This window comes from Orbicella faveolata, unplaced genomic scaffold (genome assembly GCF_042242905.1).
Source record: "Orbicella faveolata isolate gen_17 unplaced genomic scaffold, um_ofav_v1 contig_3, whole genome shotgun sequence".
Classification (NCBI taxonomy): Eukaryota; Metazoa; Cnidaria; class Anthozoa; order Scleractinia; family Merulinidae; genus Orbicella; species Orbicella faveolata.
In genome coordinates this window covers 501,900-516,074 of record NW_028301558.1, presented here as the reverse complement: position 1 = coordinate 516,074, position 14,175 = coordinate 501,900, and the positions used below count along the sequence as shown (strand labels likewise).

Sequence of the window (14,175 nt, the reverse complement as noted above, 5' to 3'; positions counted from 1 at the left end):
GCATATTGCGTGACGGCCGCATCTCAGTGTGTTCGTTCGCATATTGATTAAATTTAATTGCCGAACTATACCAGGTTTAGAATGTGCCTTTCTTGTTTAAAATAACGGCATTTCAAGGGTTATCGATAGGCACCAAGCGCATGTTCATACAAGGAACTTTGGCGCGTGAATTCGGTTCTGTATGTCGTTATACTGCGGACTCGGATCAGACAGTCTGTTCTAAATTGCGACTATTTTCAGCCACGTATTGTCTTTATATCAAGTAAAATAACGCTTTCATTTATCGGGACAAAAGCTTAGTAAGAAGATAATTGGGTTTTGAGCAGACTTGTGGATGATTTCACTTGCCCCAGTTTTAAGCTTTCAGAGTTTTGGGTATCCCTAGTGGGGATAGCCAAAACACTAGGGATTTGGGTACGGGGGTACCCAAAACTCAGGGATTCCCAAATCACTGTGACACCGCCATTTTGAAAAGTGGAGAAGGCCCTTGGACGACATTGAGTTTACCGCCGGCTAAGTGGGAGCTCTGCCGTTGACCAGTGGTTTTGAAAAGAGAGCGATATGAAATCATACACGTTCTGGACATTCTTGTGTTTGAGCATTTATTTTAACAAAGCAGTGGATCTAAGCGCGAAGAATTCTCTTATTTGGGGTCCAGGACTACACAGAAAGATTGTTCTACCTGCGAGATACTTCTTTATCCAAGCAGTAGATAAAGAAAACAACAAGTAAGCTTGAAGGTTTTAAAAGTCGATATCTTAAATATTATTCACCACAAGGGAGACACTTAAAATGCAAGTGGGGAGAGTCGTTCCGAAAGATCTATTCTAGCCGCAGAAGTTATTTATAGTGCAGGTCCACATCAGGACTTAACGTCTTGCCAATTGATCTGTAACCTGCTTTATCAAATAAATCATGTATGTATGTATGTATGTATGTATGTATTGTTTTGAAGAACTGGTTAATTGCTGGAGATCACACTGGATCCCAGACTGTGATAAATAGCAAACGAGGCCCAGAGAGTTTGTCATAATAGTCGCGCATTTTTTGCTGTGAATTGAATGAAACATGTTTTAGAAAGCAGGAAAGACAATTTCTTCCCCTGTATATTTTCTGAAGTGGCTTGTTCTATATTTTTTTTGCGAAAAAAAAAAAAACTTCTTAGGGCCTGTTCACATGGAAGTGGGGGACCTCAGGCAGGTGAAGTCTCCCACCTTAGTGGGGTAACCAGTCTATCCATACAATCTCTCTTTTTCCTTGATCATGTTCACATATTAGGTGGGGTACCCCACCAAGGGGTGTTACCTGGCCAGCCAGTCCTGGTAGCCCTCTTTGGTGGGGTGAGTTTTCTCCATGTGAAAGCTGCGGAGTGGGGTAACCCGCCTAACCGGGGTAATCAAATCACTGTGCCAAAGCCCGCCAAAACACACCGGAGAACAACATGGCTGCCAATCACTACGAGCCAGTTGTTGTAAAACAAGTAGAAGATACAGCTAACATGCGCTAGTAACAGATGTACTAACACGAAAGTAACTTTAGATAAGTGCATGCTAGCAAGCACAGCCTGAGCGTGAAAAATTACAACTCTGTGCTAAACATGCTTTTGAGCTCTTGTTCGATATTGAGTAAAGAAGAAATTGCTTTCATTCAGACCATCAGGCCTCAAACACCAAAGCCTGTGGGCCCATTGGCCCTCTTTATCGCTTAATGCAGACTCACTTGCTACTCTATCAGTGAGTCAAATACTGACATCCTCAAGGCAAATATGACCTGGACCATTGAAATGTCTAGCATGAGCCCTGAGGCGACTCTTATGATTATTAAATCTTAATCTAAACTTTGTTAAGGTAGATTCAGCATATTGAACACTGCAGACTTTACAACACATACATCCACAGCACACCTACTTTTGTCAGACTTAAAACAACCACCCTCTTCAACCGTCTGATTTGCAGCAAAGCTTGGTCGAAATTGAGATGGTGGTAGATGGGGTAGCCTTGAGAATTAAGTGCAACTGTTCCACCAATGATTTCTTGCAAAATGTGAAGAATACAAAGGGTATCTGAAGTCGCAAAATTACCTAGAGTTTAGTTGACAAACAGTTTTATAGGGGTTGTAAAATTCAAAGATCTGAACTTTTAAGCAAAAAGGTGAAAGCTAACAAAAATGTTTTTCCTCTGGTTCTTGATTAAATCAAATATGTTCAACAACAGAAGAACATGAAGATATAACTGATCATCGCAGTTAGATATACACACAACTTAAGCAGCTGTGAAATTAAAGCCTGAAAAAAATCCAAGCTTGAAGGGGATTTGAACCCATGACCTCTGCGAGACCACTGCAGTGCTCTACCAACTGAGCTATCGAGCCAACTGGGGCTTGATAGCTCTAATAGCTCAGCTTGTAGATCACTGCACTGATATCGCAGAGGTCATGGGCTCAAATCCCATTCAGGCCTGAATTTTTTGGGGGCTTTGATTTCACAACTGCTGAAGTTGTGTGCATAATTGTGATAATCAATCATATCTTTATATCTTTCTCCGCAGTTCAAATATATAGTTTTTCATATATTCACTTGCCACAGAAGAACATGTGAATTGGCGGTACATTGCAATAGTTCCCAACATGACGTTTCTTAAATGAGTTTTATCATCATTCAACAAATTAAATCTTTCCAAACCCCATTACATTTAGACCAGGTACTGCTTACCAGAGTAGTTTATTGGATGACACAATTATTCACACTTAATCTGCATGGCCTTAACAAAAGGCATGGATTCTGCTCCAAAAATTGTATTAATATTTTATTGCGACAACTGATTAGACCTTTTCACATGTTCTTGCTCGATAAATGAATTGTTACTTGTCCAGTTCCTATTTTATTATTAGCATGTTGTAAATAGTTAATTGTTGTTAATAGTCAATTGTTATGTAAGTACTCTTGCATTCATGGACTCCATAGAAGGATCCTGTTATTTATGGTTAAAGTGTCAGGGTTGTCAGTTGGGTTTTGAGTAGCAGGTTCCATACAAAAAGTAGGCAGCTAAGATTTGTGTGAAAAACTTGCCTTGGAGTGGCTGGGCACAATGTGCACTTTGCATTGGTTTGGGAGAGTATTGGGGGGGGGGTAGCCCTCTCAAATTTTTGAAAAATGATTCCCTGAGATACGGTGTGGGGCTATTTTCAACAAACATTGGGTATATTTGTAGATGGTTTTCCCACTCTTCATATAAATGACACGGCAAAAAGGTAGAGAGGATTGACACACTCGAGCAAGTAGCTCCAGAAAACAAACAACTGGGAGATTTCAATGATAAGTGGAAATATTTCTTTTAAGTTTCGCTTCCCTTATTACTGAGACCCTGTTAGGGGTAACTTCCGACAAGCAACGTGGCCTTGAAATGGCGTCACGAGAGCTATGAATTGGCGACGAACGACAGACTACTCCAGTGAAATAGAGAAAGTGACACCTATGGCAAGATAGACCGACAATGAATTTCAGAACTGAGAATGCAGTGATTGTTTTAAACATCTGAGTCGAAGTGAAGACGCATTTCCAGAGTTTTAAATGTGTTTTCCTCTCTCACGCGTGATGTCGATGGGTCGTGAAACACAGGCTTTCTTATATATGCTAAAACGTCCATGTCCAATAAATCGAGTCTGTCATTGCTGAGTATTTTTTCTCACTCTCAACTGAGTGAGCAGTGCCCTAAAACGCCTAAAAACATGCATAAGGAAAAAAGAAAGTATTTATTTGTGTTTTATATACTTTATCTTTTGTATTTTGTGCAATAAAGCAAGAGTTGTGTTAAAAAAGGTTAAGGAGGCAATACAAAAATAACTTTTCGTTCTTTTTCTTTTTTAACTTTTTCCATAAAATTTACTATTGTGAAATTTCCTTTTAAAAACTTAAAAACCCTGTATGAATAAAATCTCATCAAGAGTGTCCCCCCTCAAAAAATTTTTTTATCATTCTTTAATTTAACATTTTGTCTAATGTACAGATAAATTTGGCAATAATGCCACATGCAGAATCCATGGCTTTGAATTTTTTGATATTTTGGTGCTTTTGAATGCATTTCTTGGTTTTATCTTAAATGAAATCGTAATTTGATAAAAGTTTCTTTCAAGTTTCTTTCATATTTTTATCTAAGTTCGGAATTTAAAGTGTTTTTTAAAAGCGAACTTAATTTGACATGCATGCGTTATCTGATAAGCATTTCGTCGGGACTTTGCTTCTAAATTTAAAAATATTCTGTGTTTATCCCGATGTTTGTATTGTATTATGCTAAGCCCTTTTTGTGGGTTTGTTAATTCAGAAAATTACTACCTCGCTTTGGAAAATGTAAAGGAGTATATTTCCATTAAAGTAAGGGAAAGTGTAGAGTGAAGTAATTCTGCAGTTTTGTGGCGGATATATGTTGCTTCTCTCATTATTAGCACTTAGCTGAAGAGAAAAAACACTATAGTCCTAATGTTGTAGTGCCATTTGTACAGAATGAAAACTCACCTTTTACCAGACTATTTAAAGATACTTTATTCTGCATTTTGTTGGCTTCAAAAATGATGTGCCGAGGTGTAGAACATTTTATGGTTCTTTAAATCAAGTTTCGATTTGTGTCACACACGTTTTGAGCAACTACTTTATCCCTCCAATCCACTTTGGGTTCAAACAAATTATAAACTGAACAATTTTATTTCCATTTTAGTTTTCCAATATCAGGCTCAGGACTAACCAACTAGCATTTGGAGTAGCCTGGGCAGTTTTCAAAATAGCCAGTTAAATTCGCAGGTTTCTGGTTTATTTTGAGAACCCTGAGTGTGCTGTCCATGGGCTCTCTGCGGGGAATTAATTACAGTATTGTTTAAGGGCCCTGCTTGGGACTATGTTATAGCCTTAATTATGATCATTCAGAGGCCTTTATATTAGTGGCTGGGGAATTTGTCATGTTTGACTCATTACATAACTTTTGCCACGCTTTTTCTTATACAATTGTTACTTTATTTTGCTTGTAATTTAATTTGAATTTCTTAATTAAGCTCCTTATGAAAGCCAGTACCTCAGATATGCACAACCATTGTAAATAGATTTTAGTTTTTAGTTTTTAATGTATATCTGAAGTAGGCTGAAAAGCTGAAACGTCATTAAATCAAGTCAGACTAGTGAAAATTCCGGAGGGGTGGGGGGTCAAAGACGCAGGAAATCCAGAGCGGAGGAGGGTGTGATGTTTGAACTTACTTTCCAGATGTCCTTCGATTCAGTAGACTAAAGTATCGTTCTGGCTGTTCAAAAAAATCTTTTCTTACCGAGTAAGTAGATCTTTCACATGAAAAAGTAGTAGCTTTAACACTTGTATTTCAATCACATTACAAATGAAAAAAAATTATGTCTTCAAAAAGTACTTTGGAAGCCAACAAGTGCAAAGAACATGCTGCTCGTGGACATGGCCAGCATTAGGGAAAAATTAGCGTCCGGGCGGTGTATGGGGGCATTCACTGGACATGATTTTATCTAAAAATATGGTTTTTAAGTGTCACAGAATATTTAAGGACGTCTCACATGGACAAAACATTGAGGTGATGTTACACTGCCCAATTTTTGATTTTAACCCATCAATTTTGCCTTAAAAATCAATAGTGTAACATGGTGCAGGGGGAACCTTTTAATGCAACATTTCTTTGGGAAAACATGTTGCAGGGGTGTTAAAGCAATTCAAGAACCTGCAACACTATTGCCCGAATTAAGAATGTTGCATTAAATATTGACTTGTATAACATTACCATTTTTTTATGTTTTTTCTTCTATTTACTAACTATTCATTCATATCATTTTGCCATGTACTTATTTATGTGTATCTATTTACTAGACCGTCTAAATAATAGCGAAATACGTCGTTCGAATTCCCCTCAATTCTCTTGTCTGTTGATCGTCTAAAAATTAAATTTTTAATAACCATTATCTTATTTATTCACTGAAAAAAGGTAACATACAACGCAATTAAAAAAAAAAAAATACAGAAAAAAAATACAAAAAATTAAAATGTAACAACTTACGAAAAGAAATTCCAACTAGTGAAAACAGCTAACTGAAAAGATCTACGAATTATGGTCTTATAAAATATTCACAGGAATATAACATTACCTTTCCTTGTAATTAAAGCCTGAAAAAAATTCAGGCCTGAATGGGCCTGAATATATTCACTTGCATTCTTCACCATCTACAGGTATATTACAAACTCACAATGTGACCAGCTCCCAGTTGGCTTGATAGCTCAGTTGGTAGAGCACTGCAGTGGTATTGTAGGGGTCATGGGTTTGAATCCCATTCAGGCCTGAATTTTTTTCAGGCTTTAATTTCACAGCTGCTTAAGTTGTGTGTATAACTGCGATGATCAATCATATCTTCATGAACAATATTTTGTTGTTAAGTTAATGGAACATACCAGAAGGGTCCAGTGTACCTCTTTTGATTGCTGAACTTTTCCGTTCTGCTATTAATTTTTTGGATTTCAAATTCTGTGTGCCACCATGTTTGTTTTTACAAAGCTTGATGGGAAATTATGAGGTCACTGTGCAGTTGGATGTTTTTAAAATACAGCGTTGCATGAGTCTAGCGATATAAAAAATGCTTCTGTATAATTTGTTCAAAACAATGTCATAAATTACCACAGCGATTCCCCAGTGATTTAAACTGAGAAACAAACACTTTCATGGTTTGAACCCAGGGGTATCAGAAGTATAATAATCATAATCATAATCCTTTAATCAATCAGAATCATAATAAAAATTATTATTTGTGCAGTGTGATCATCTGGGTGAGAGTAGTTGTGAAAAGAACTGTTGTTGGTATGTGTCTTGGGGTCTGTTGGCATCACTATTTCTCTCAGCGCACTCGCATTCAGTCAGTCTCATGTTAAGGGTTCCACCAGTCTAGCCGACATTAGAGAATTTCTTTGCATATGATCCCTTGGACTCCATCAATCATTGGTCAGTCCTTGGGGTTCTTAAGTATCTGAACTTATGTTCTTATTGGTCTACAAGCTGGCTGAATGTGAAATTTTTGAAAGACATGACCACCCAATGAGATGCACCCTTCTGAATCTGTAGGATTATTACTTAGAGATTATATTGTATCATGAAAGAGAATGTCTTACCAGCCAATATTTAGTCGGCATAATTTTCACATGAAACCTTCCATGAGAGGAAAGGTGTCCATGAAGTAGTCTACTAGATTGACGATAGGTTGTTAATTTTTTTTGCAGCCTTACTGAATCCCCAGGTGATGATGCATTTGATGTTAAAATTACTAGTTCAAGCGGACGAGTTAGAACATGGGTACAGAAGTTGGATAGGCAGGATGGTTCATTCATTGTACGCTATCGACTATTTGCATCATATCCAGATCTTACAATTCATGTTACCTACAAAGGCAAGAGTGTTGATAGTTCACCATACAGATTACACGGTAAGGGTACCGAATGATCTTTACTTATTATTATTTTTGAGAGGCTGTTGTGATGGTTTACTGGGTTGTCTTGGCTAAGCTGCTTTATGCAAGCTAAGTTGTACTCATGTGGAGCGTTTGAAAACAATTTTTCCAATGATAACTGAATGGTAGAAAGGAGCAAAAACTGGAAAGGCTATGTTTTTGACAGGGAGTCCTCAAAAATAAGACAAGCTCAATGACATACACTGTAACAAGATTTATTGTAATTACTGATTATAAATCTATAACTTATGGCAGTAAATTGTAACTAGGAACAGAAACAGAACCAAACTGGAAACAGAAAATGCACATCGTGAGGGATGGTTTTATAATCACAAGCTAGTTGCATGGGTCATACATGTATTGGGAAAGTTTTAAAGGGACAGTGTCACAATCTGCACATCATGGTGCAGGATTGCTTTTACCATATGGGCTTAAAAGTCTTTTCTACAGGAAATATTTAACTGTACTGTGTTCTTGTAGAGCTAGGAGAAAATAGAATGAAACTAAAGTATTTTTAGGTCACTTTGCATTGAATTATCTTTAAATCATCCCGTGTTTCCAGACCTGTCAGGTACAGTACCGCCTGAAAGTAATCACCCATTTCCTGCGTTCTCGCTGCGGGGCCTCCACGCGTCATTGACACGGTATTCCCACAGTCAACCTCGTCTTTACCTAGGTAAACCCGAGGATGGTATTCGTCCTGCCGCTGCAATGTTTGGACGAGGTATTACCTCGGTACAGAAGACATGTAACGTTTGGATAGCATTTTGTTTTCTGTTGCTTCGCAACAAAGCGTGCTTGAATGCTCAGTCTTGAATCTCTGCATTTTCATCGCAAAGAAGCATTTGATAAAGCCAATCATTCATGTCAGTTACAAGATTGATAGCGCAAAAAAAAAATTGTTAGTTGCATTGTATGAACTTCACCAAAAATATCTGTAACTTGGTAAAATATACATGTAGTGTGTCAGTTCTTAAACCCTGTGTTTTAAAAGCATTCCATTTTGCCAAGAAGAATGCGACAGAGCATGTGATTTCATGTCCACGCATCATGCAAACGACCGGGAAACAACTAAATGCTAAAGGCTGGAATGGCTCTGAAATTCACTTTGAAAGAAAAGAAACTGGGGCAATACATTTAACTTCAATTCTGATTTATTTTGTTGCCATAACACCATCCGTACTTCTCTGTTTATATGCCCTGCGCTTTGTAGTGGGCAGTTACAAAACCGGGTCAACTCCGATCGCTGATTTAAATAAAACAGCAATTGCTGTTTATGCTGCGTTCTTGTATACATGTAGCTGTCATCGTATCAGTGATCCAAGTTTTACTGGTCCAAGTTTTGTCTCTGGTTCCTTGCACCCGATCGAGATGTTAGCTTATGAAATGTAATATTCGTGGAACCTGCTTCAAGTTCAAATATTTTCTCAGGAGACCAAACCGTGAATAAGAGAAACCTTCATTGGCTTTTTTACATCTACCTAATTAATAACAGCACTCCAAACGTAACATAACTTAGCACAAAATGAAAGCAAGAACGTATCACCAAACCAAACTGCCATTTATCGCACAGCTCGTTTTGCTTGAGTGCGTTGGTGACATGTTGCTGACATGTGATCAAAACATAGGTGAAACTACATCGTCAAACAAAGTCTCCTGCTTTGAACATGGTTTGCTCTTTGGAGTAGGTAAAATTGAGAATCTTAGCTAATTTTTACACTAAATTTCAAAGTGTGCCAGTTTGTGCGTGAACCGAGTCGCAGAGGGATTAAAATCACGCAGAAAACTGTCAGGAAGTTCTTCAAAAAGTTCAGAGATGAATTAAGACTTTTTGCGTTGTGCGATTTACCACGTTGTGGCCACCACTACTGGTAATTACTACACGCTCCAGTTTTTAACCCTTGAGTTTGTGTAGACCACTCGAATGTGGTTAGATCAATTTATAAACTCGTGAGTGTTTTGCAAATCGAAAACCTGTTAGTCGATCAAGTATTATTAGCCGCTTTGTAATTCGTCAAATTACTTTGTGGCAACCATGAAATTCGCCTGGTCCTACGGTTTACTTACCGCTAAATTTGGGGGATGGGTAATGGACTGAATCGCGAACGAGATGCTTGTTAAACAATGGTCATAATAGCTTTTGGCATGCGATATCTTATAAGATGTATCTCGGCCACTGTCTTCATTGAGGGCTCAGTGAGAAAGTAGCAACCTCCATAGGTGGTCGCGATAAGGCTTGTTATTTGGCTTGTTAGGGCCGATTTACACAATACGACTTTGTCGCATGCGACAAGTTTACGACAGGGCTATGACATGATATTGTTTTGTGTAAATCAAACCTACAACTCACTTACGACTGTTGTGTACGTCAAAAAAATTGTCGTAGGATTTTGAAACATGTTTTAAAACCCCATGACAATCGTAGCCGAAATCGATAGAAAATGACGTCTTTTGTGACATAGTTCTACTGAGTAGGGGACGAAGGAGAAGTTTTCTTGTGTCAAAATGGCGGACGAAGTTGTTGTTGACTGATTCACATGAAGTTGTTTCTCGAAAAGTACTGAATGGATTAAAGCAAAAAACATCTAGTTAAAAAGTTTCTTCAAAACGCAGGACAGCTAAATTATTTGTTTACCGTTTGTTAGAACTTTCACTCCGTAAATCCTGATGCAAACTTTTGCATATTTAGCTTTGTAAGTGAAAATGGTCCTAATTAAGTCATTGTAATGTTACGCTATTTGAGAGCGTTAACAAACAAACAGTCTTTATAAGAACTACAACTCCATGTTTAATTCAACACGGCAAGCACATGGTCCGAGATTCATGTGACTACGCATGATGTCACACCTTTCCTTTTCTCAAAAAGACAAAAGTTAGAATTAATAAACTTAAACGAGCTTATGACATACAAGCTTTCCACGATGAACGGAATGAGTAAAGTCAATGTCTCTAAATGTCTCTAAAAGAACTACTGCAAACTGAATGTCTGTCTGTTAATGTGATTTAAACTTTGCCTGGTAACAATGAAACAACTTAGGCAAATGATCATTTTCTAAAGTCCTTATAACAAAGTTCTGTAAGTACTGTGGGGCCTGAGAAACTCATCCACTCCTGGTCACAACTGTTGGTTTAACTGGGTCTGCTGTTGGCTCCTGGCTTGGGGGAACTGTCACAGGTTCTGTTTGCATGGGTTGACCAGCAAAGTTGTCTTGGACTGGTTGGCCTGTAAGCTGGGATCTTATTGGTTCAGCTGTGGCAGGCATTGTGTTAGGGTGGTTGTCCTGCGGTGGTCGCATTGAACTGGTTTCAGAAGTCTGAACAAATGGTTCCTTAGACTGGCGGAGGTGTCTACGATTTCTTCTGTACAGTCTGCAGTCTTCTGTTCTGACTTTGTAAGAACGGATATCAATCTGGTCTTCCACTCTTGCCTTAAACCATTTCCGCTTTCTGTCGCCTGGTTTAGTGGCTACTCGGATGACTTCTCCAATCTGTAAAGGCGGAAGCTCCTTGGTGTTTTGATTGTAATACTTGGCTTGTTTGGACTTCTGCTTGAGAAGTTTCTTCTTCACATCTTCTTGGACCTTTGGCTTTAACGGGTAACTGGTGGTGGGAAGCAGTGTTCTTGTTCTGCGTCCAAACATTCTTTGGGCGGGGGAGCTAGACATTTCTTCAGAAGGAGTGTTTCTCCAGTCAAGCAGGTATAAGTAGGGGTCTGTGCCTGCTTGCTTAGCTTTCTTCATGATGGATTTTGCTGTCTTGATAGCATTTTCAGCCTTGCCATTGCTCTGGGGATAGCCAGGTTAACTTGTGATGACTCCAAACTCGTAGCTGGCTGCAAACTCTCTGAATTCTTGAGAACTGAACGGCATGTTACTGATTAGCTGATTTGGGATTCCATGGACTGAAAACTGCTTGCGGAGTATCTTAGCTATGGCCTTTGCGGCCTTAGTTTCTAGTCTATCTACTTCGAAGTAACTTGAATAGTACTCAACCACACTGAGGTAGTCTGTACCATCAAGTGTGAGAACATCTGCACCAATCTTTTGCCAAGGTCAATCAGCAACCTCATGAGAGATGAGAGGCTCCCTTGCTTGGTTTGACTGATAGGATGAACTGATGTCACACTTCGAAATGCGGTCAGTTAGGTCGGAATTCATTCCTGGCCAATACACGGTTTCTCTTGCTTGTCGGAGGCAACTTTGAATTCCGGTGTGGGCTCCATGCGACTTGTCTTTAATCTTTGTGTACAGGCTCAAGGAAATGACACAGCGCTGACCTTTGAAGATTAGACCATCCTGTGCTGGTAGCTCATCTCTAACTAGGAAATATGGATGGAGACATGTGGGGACTTCCTTCTTCATGTCAGGCCATCCACTGATGATGATTTTCTTCAGCTGTTGAAGAGTGTCATGTTGAGCTGTTTCTGCTTGAATTTCCCTCAGCTGGGGCTCTGAGATCAGGAGGAAATCAGTTGCATGGATAGTTTCAGCTTCCTCTTCCGCTTATGAGGAAGGCTCTAGATAGTGTGTCAGCTAGGTACGTTTCAGAGCCAGGCTTGTACCTTAGGTCAACATTGTACTGCTGGAGTTGTAACAGAAGTCTCTGGAGACGCTTTGGAGCTGAAGCGAGAGGCTTCTTGTAAATCGATACTGGAGGTTTGTGGTCCACAAAATCACTCGTCTTCCAAATGTGTAGTGGTGATTGTGTTCTAGCCCGAAGACCTGAGCTAGAAGTTCTTTTTCAATCTGAGAGTATCTCTGTTCTGCTGGGGTGAGTGCGTGGCTTGCATATGTAACTGGTTGGCCCACTTGCAATAAAACAAATCTGAGGCCATTTTGTGATGCGTCACCTTGTCCTTCAATTTGGGCTTGTGGGCTGAAATACTTGAGGACTGGGACTTGTGTAACAGCCACTTTGAGAGACTTAAAGGCATGTTCTTGTGCCAAGGTCCACTGCCACTGAGTGTCCTTATGCATAAACTTTCGGAGAGGCTGATATAACTCAGACAGGTTACTGAGGAACTTCGAAAGGTACTTGACCATGCCAATGAGCTGCTGCACACCCTGGACATCAACGGGAGTTTCCATGCTCACTATGGCATCAATCTTCCTGGGGTCAGGTTTGACTCCTTCACTGCTTAACAGATGCCCAATGAATGTCACTTTTTGGCATTTGAAGTCAAACTTTGCTTTGTTTAATTTAATGTTCCTCTCTCTGCATCTTTGAAATAAACGTACAAGGTTTGCATCATGATCCTTATCTGCATCTTCCTTAGTGTCACCCTGACCAGTAATCAGTAGATCATCTGCTATTCTATAGATACCAGGCAATCTTTGCAAGTTTTGATCAAGCTTCTGCTGGAAGTATTCAGGCGTAGGGCTGATTCCATAAGGCATTCTTAACCAATGCGGCCCCATGGTGTCTGAAAGGTAGTGAGGCGGCTTGACTTGTCATCTAACTCTATCTGGAGAAAGCCATCTTTCAAATCTGCTTTGGAGAAAACTCATGCTTTCCCAAGTTCTGGCAGAATGTCATCAATCACAGGCAGGGGGTAGTGACTTCGATGCACTGCCTCGTTCAGGGGTCTTGGGTCGATACAGACTCTGACTTTCCCATTCGATTTTGATGTGACAACTGCACTGGACACCCACTTAGTTGGCTCTTCTACTTTTGTTAAGACACCAACATCTATGAGACGGTCAATTTCTTCTTTAAACTTTCCTTTCAGAGCTACTGGCACTCTGTGGGGAGGCATGACCACTGGGGAGACTGAGTCATCTACTTCAAGGTGTAACTTTCCTTCCATTCTTCTGAGTCCCTTGAAGATGTCCGCAAAGTCAGTTAACACTTGCTCTTTAGTGAGAGAGCTACTCTGAGAGGTGGTGAGATCTTCATTGTTGCTCACCAGCTGGATATTGTGATGTTGGATCACAAGAAGACCCCTTTGTTGTGCTGCACAAGCTCCTATTAGTGGCGTGTAGTTACCATCCACTACAACAAACTTGGCATTATACTTCTTTCTTGTCCTAGGATTAAGCATGCTCACTCTTGCCGTTCCAAGTGCTGAGATTTGCTGCTTGTTGTAAACTGTCAGTAGCTTGTTTGATTTCTGGATCTGTGCAACTCCTGGAAGGTATTTCTTTGGAAGGACATTGCACGATGCACCAGAGTCAATCTGCATTCTTACGGGTTTCCCTTGTATCTCCATAACTGCATAGATCTTGTTAGGAAAATCAGTCACAGAATACATGACTTCAGAAATACTCACATTATCATCTTTGGTTGAGAGCTATACAGATAAAATTTCCTTTTCCGATGAGAGATCGGTTTCGACAAAGGACACTTTCTTTCGAGAGGTTTCCTTCGAGCTTGATTTCAGAGCCTTTGGTTTCTTCTTTTTCGTAAACTTGTCGCATGCGTCAAAGTTGTACCGTGTAAATCGGTCCTTACAATTCTGATCAAAAAGTTGGATAAAGTTCTAATCAAGTGACCTTCAAAACCCTGCGAACCCTATTAAAGCAGCTACAAATAGTGTGTCAGAGTTCGTAAAAGGGCTTACTAATAGTCAGCACATGTACATGTCGAAAGAACGAAACAAACTAGAGGATAGGCATTTACATGTTAACTGTTCGACTTTCCATCCAGCATGTTTCTTGACTCTGGATTATGACGGAGTCTACAAGCAA

The 14,175-nt window shown here is 39.5% G+C and overlaps 1 protein-coding gene across 3 annotated transcripts in view; it reads left to right on the top strand.

The window, feature by feature from the left end:
- The first annotated feature begins 262 nt into the window (after positions 1-262).
- Positions 263-14,175, top strand: part of LOC110064641 (protein O-glucosyltransferase 2-like) — a 174,469-nt gene continuing 160,556 nt past the window's right edge. Inside the window, exons 1-2 of one of the 3 annotated variants that reach the window (XM_089297896.1) lie at positions 263-728; positions 7,263-7,465. In XM_089297896.1, the coding sequence (XP_089154022.1) occupies positions 562-728; positions 7,263-7,465 (370 nt within the window). In that variant the 5' untranslated portion in view covers positions 263-561. The remainder of the gene's footprint in view (positions 729-7,262; positions 7,466-14,175) is intronic. The other 2 variants (XM_089297898.1, XM_089297897.1) reach the window with 2 other exon arrangements.